The following is a 5,395-nucleotide window of genomic DNA, read 5'->3' as shown; positions in this document are numbered from 1 at the left end:
AATGGTTCCTAAGCTATGGAAGAGAAATGCTGGTGATTAAACCAAGACTGGAATGAGTTACAGTTGTTAATGGGAGCTAAGTTTAATTACCCTTTCCCAGAAAACCTGCAACAGTGTGATGATATAGTCCCAAACAAAAATTCTCCTTAATTGACATAACAGGAAAGTAACTTCAGTGAGCAATTATGCTGATGTCCTGGGCTGGCACATGTGTGTGCCACAAATATATCTTGTACTTCCTGCAAAATTCTTTTAAGTAGCTATAAGGAAGACATTATTTTTTTCCTTTTTTCTTTTTTTTTTTTTTTCAGTGGCTCACGAGAACTAATCACTTACTTGAGGTTCTTTTTGAGGAAAACAATGGAACAAAACAATGCCTTTTTGTAAGACCTGCCAAAGCACAAAGGATGCATGGGATGTTTTTTTTCTTTGTTGCTTTTGTCAGCAGGAAGTTTTGTTGTTGGAAACGACTATAACATGCACTGTCCTAGCTCTACGTAATCGCTGTCTGGTCCTGCAAGCCGGGTCTTGTTAAGCTGCCTCATCCAACTGGCACAGGCACCGCTCTGCTTCACTCTGAGGGCTTTGCTCAGCCCGGAGTGTCCTCACACTTAACGCTCCATCCGGGCTGATGCACAATAAACAAACTTCAGGACTCGGGTGGTCCAATGATTGCTGGGTTTGAGCAGGTCAGGGCCCACCTTCAGAACGCTGACTTTATGAATTGCCTCCTTTTTATGTTTTTGGGTTTTTTTTAGCTTAAAAGTCGCGGTGCTGTGCAGCGCAAGCGGCTTCAAAGGGTCGCATTCAGGTGTAAATGCTCCTTTCCAAAGCTCGACTTTGATGTGCTCAGGTCTGCTTTGTTTCCCTCTAGGTTAGTTGTAGGTTCGTGTAACAAAAGAGCCAGATCCGATTGAGTAAATCACTTGTGGAAGTTAATTGTTCACAGTGAAAGCTGGTCTGGCTCATTCTGCCTCCGTCGCAGGAAGAGACAGAGGTGGTGCTGGATCTGCTCTCTGAACCCAGCCTTGACGCGATTTTAACTCTGATCAGATGTCTCTCTTCAGGGCATTAAAGAAAACCTGCTCACTAATCAAAAAGAGCCTCTTCTCTAGAGAAACGTAAGGAAAAAAAAAATTATTTAATGCCTTTTACAGAAATAAAGGACTAATGTAAAAGTTCAGCTCTGTCGAATTTCTTTTGCAGGCTGTCATAAACAGAAACCTTTACTTCTCCACGCTTGGCAGTCACCAGAATCAAAGAATGATTTTTTTTTTTCTTCCTGGATTACCAAAAAAAAAAAAAAAGTAAAAAACAATCAAATTATTTGCAATGTCAGATACTGTATGATGCTAACTCTGCACTCCAGCTGTTTTTATTCACTGTGTGCTGTGTTTAGATCGTGTTTGTGCCTTCGCTCCATCAAATGGTTTTTAAGGATCAGCTGTGGGCTTCGGCTTGGTTGAGTAACAGTCTTCTTTTGCTCTCTCCTCAGGACTGAAGCAGTGAGAATGGAAACCACGAAGATCAACATGTCCCGTGTCCCTCTGGTGAACGGGGGCATCGACTCTGCCATGCTCAAGGCGCACAAGCCCCGGGTGATGTCCAAAAGCGGCCACAGCAACGTGCGCATCGACAAAGTCGACGGCATTTACCTGCTCTACCTCCAGGACCTGTGGACTACAGTGATAGACATGAAGTGGAGGTACAAACTCACCTTGTTCGCTGCTACTTTTGTCATGACCTGGTTCCTCTTCGGGGTTATCTACTACGCCATCGCGTTCCTCCACGGCGATTTGGAGATGAACAAGTTCCCCCCGAAGCGCGAGCCGTGCGTCAAGAACGTGGACTCTCTGACTGGGGCTTTCCTCTTCTCCCTGGAGTCACAGACAACCATTGGCTATGGGTTCCGTTTCATTACAGAGGAGTGTCCCCACGCCATCTTCTTGCTCGTGGCCCAGCTGGTCATCACCACCCTGATTGAAATCTTCATCACAGGTACCTTTCTGGCCAAAATCGCGAGACCTAAAAAAAGGGCAGAGACCATTAAATTCAGCCACTGTGCCGTCATTACTAAGCACAACGGAGAACTTTGCCTGGTGATCAGAGTGGCAAACATGAGGAAGAGCCTCCTGATACAGTGTCAGCTGTCTGGGAAGCTCCTCCAGACATATGAAACCAAAGAAGGGGAGAGGATCCTACTGAACCAAGCCAGTGTCAAATTCAACGTCGACTCCTCCTCGGAGAGTCCGTTTCTCATTTTGCCTTTAACCTTCTACCACATTTTGGATGAGAGCAGCCCCTTGAGAGACCTGACACCTCAGAATCTCAAGGAGAAGGACTTTGAGCTGGTGGTGCTCCTGAATGCCACGGTGGAGTCCACCAGTGCTGTCTGCCAGAGCAGGACTTCCTACATCCCCGAGGAGATCCACTGGGGCTACGAGTTCGTGCCTGTGGTTTCCCTCTCTCCAAATGGAAAGTACGTTGCGGATTTCAGCCAGTTCGAGAAGATCAGGAGGAGCACAGATTCTACTTTTTACAGCATGGACTCTGAAAAGCAAAAACTAGAGGAGAAATACAGGCAGGAGGATCAGATGGAGAGGGAACTGAGAACAATGTTGTTACAGCAGAGCAATGTTTGATTGAATGGACAAACTATTCTGATTAATCCTTTTTGCAAACTGAAAAAAGACCCATACTCTGTGCTGTATGTCTGCCATGAAACCAGCAGGGGAGTCCTTTTTTAGCTTGGGTGCACAGTAAATCAATCCCTTTGGCCGAGTGGTTAATCAATTATTTTTTAATTAGGCAGGATTTCTCTGTGCACCATCACGACTTAGCAAAGTCGGATTTGTGCTAAGTCTGTGCCTTCTGCCACCACTAAAAGCAGACACAGCACTTTCCTTTTGGAAAGTGAAACTGGATGCACTGTGCTGATTCCTCCAAATATTTATTTGTCGTGGTTTTACTGTGAACATGCACTCACAGGGACGGCACACAGCACTGCTACTTTAAAATACCTATATTTAAAATGTATATTCTTGTACCAGGCATTGCCTCCCCGGGGATTCCCGGCACTGAAAGTAAGTTGAGCGGAAGAGAAAAGCGGTTGGATGTGGGAAGAGACTGCAGGGAGGGGTTAAAATCCTTAAATCTTGAAGGAGGGTGACAGAGTGGTGCTGGGTGGTGAGGAAGAGAACTCGTCTCTCTGTCTCTGCTGCTCAGAGCTTGTTTTGTGATTGTTTTATGATCACTCACTTTTTTAACCTTGCTAATGCCTGATTTATATATAATAGCAAAAAATGAGGGAGATAAGGGCAAGATGCACAGAATCGTAACAGTGATCAACTAAGGTTACAGCTGGCTTTGAGACACCTGTTTTTTATCCAGTGTAAATAGTTTGTAGCAGCAGCATAACAATACAGTTCTACAGATTGCTTGCTTTGCTATGGACCATATTTAATTCTGGTTAAAAGAAAGCTGTGTAACGTCTGTAGACGATATTTACTTTTTTTTTTTCTGGCAACCATAAAGGACAAGCATTCCTTTCATCCATTTCATTTTTTTGGTCTAACTAAAACCATTCCATTAATAAAGGAATTAAATTCGAGCGGTTCCTGATGTCTTAGTGGCGTGGGGAGAGGGTGTAGAACCTCAGAGGTGCTGAAAGGGTGCTTGGTGCAGGTATTTGCATGTGGCACAAAGCCTGGGGACTCTGCAGGTCACCTGCAGTGGTCACATTGCAGGTGGAAAACCAGGAAGCATGGTGTCAGTGTTGTAAGTCTGTTATTATGGGTCAGCTTTTTAATGGGACTTTGAAATTATTTCTGGCTCATATCACTTTGGCAGCTTTCTGAGTTCTAGAGATTTTTCTCCCCTAAAGCTTTGGCAAGACAAAGATGTTTTTAGTGCAAGGTCTGGGTCTTAGAACCCGGTCTTGGCCTGAGAGCCACCAAGACCAGCATGAGAGAGCAGGGGACGTGGAACTAAGTGATCTTTAAGGTCCTTTCCAACCCAAAACATTCAGTGCTTCAATGATTTTTGACATCATTACACTTTGCAATACTGTGCTGAGCTTCCCAGCACCGTGTGGCCTGGTGGGATGAAGTCCTGCAGTCTGCCATACAATATTCTATACAATAAATAAATTCAGTTTGCAGCCTAAAGAGGCTAAAGTTGAGAACAGAGGTGCCCCTGGCACCAGGAAGGAATGTCAAGAAGAAAGGAGCACACACTGCAGGAGTCTGTCTGTGGATGTCTGTGTGCAGAGGGGTGATGGGGGTGGTAAGGGGGGCTTGAGAGGATTAAAACTACTCATTTATGTCAGTGATGAGCTCTCCTGTGTGAGAAATCAGACACAGAATCACAGAATGGTTTGGGTTGGAAGGAACATTTAAAGATCATCCAGTCCCACCCCCTACCATGGGCAGGGACACCTTCCACTAGACCAGGTTGCTCCAAGCCCCGTCCAACCTGGCCTTGGACACTTCCAGGGATCCAGGGGCAGCCAAAACCTCTCTGGGTGACCTGGGTAACACCCAAGTTCTTATTTGAAGAGAGAGACTTAATCCAAGAAGGTTCCCTACTCACCACAACAGGAGCAAAACCACTGTAACTGCAGGGCCTGGCAGCATTTGTGGAATGACTTTCCAGGTGGTGTTACCTCATATTTCCAGGTGGTTGTCACACAGGTTTCCATTTTTATCACATATGGAGGATGTCAATGTTTAAATTATTGGTTGTTAATTTTCAGTTTTCCATCACTTTCCCTGATTTCTTGTTTTGTTTCAAGGAATCCTGCGCGCTCCGCAAATTTTTACAGTCCCTTTGTGGACCTGAGGTTCGTGTCCCATAACCCAAAGAACGCTGCTTTGGGATGCTGAGGTGAAAGTGTGTCTTAACCCTTCCTCTGCCAAGCTTGTTTTAAAAATCAAACACTCCAATTCTTTCTTATCCAGGCAAGGACTCAGATCATTCCTAAAACAATTGTCGCAGTTGTACGTTGACTATAAAACAATTCACCTACAGCAAGTGAGCTGGTTATTCTCCAGAAATCCCTGCTGTTGGGCTGATCCCTTTGCACAGCATCCCAAAGTTCAGTCACTGTGCTCTCAAGGCCATTCCAGTCGTTAGGTTATCCCGAAGAAAAAGCATCTTAAGCAAAAAGCCTCGGGAAAGAAAACATCACAGAAGTTATTTTCTCTGAACTTTTGGTCCCACAAGGAATAGAGAAAAAAGAGAAGACTGAGAAGAGGAAGAGAAGAAAGGAGAGAGGAGGGGAGGAGAGAGGAGAGAAGGGGAAAGGAAGGGAGAGGAGAGGGATTGGAGACGGAGAGGAGAGGGAGAGGGAGCTGTTTGTCCACAAAAAGAAAGAAAAAAGTTTTGTCTAAAATTA

General features: G+C 44.9%; 1 protein-coding gene across 4 annotated transcripts in view; it reads left to right on the top strand.

Moving 5' to 3' along the window:
* The window catches only part of KCNJ15 (potassium voltage-gated channel subfamily J member 15), a 24,207-nt gene extending 20,591 nt beyond the window's left edge, over positions 1–3,616 (top strand). For 3 of the 4 annotated variants that reach the window (XM_017810995.1, XM_017810996.1, XM_017810997.1), the window contains one exon: positions 1,496–3,616. In XM_017810995.1, coding sequence (XP_017666484.1) covers positions 1,512–2,642 — 1,131 coding nt within the window. In that variant the 5' untranslated portion in view covers positions 1,496–1,511 and the 3' untranslated portion in view covers positions 2,643–3,616. Of the gene's footprint in view, positions 1–326; positions 1,122–1,495 lie in introns of those variants that run through there. The other variant, XM_017810998.1, reaches the window with a different exon arrangement.
* Positions 3,617–5,395: the final 1,779 nt, after the last annotated feature.

Source organism: Lepidothrix coronata, unplaced genomic scaffold, assembly GCF_001604755.1.
Source record: "Lepidothrix coronata isolate B3197 unplaced genomic scaffold, Lepidothrix_coronata-1.0 Scaffold30, whole genome shotgun sequence".
NCBI lineage: Eukaryota > Metazoa > Chordata > Aves > Passeriformes > Pipridae > Lepidothrix > Lepidothrix coronata.
Note: the sequence above shows the minus strand (reverse complement) of the source record. Positions and strands in the feature narration are given on the sequence as shown.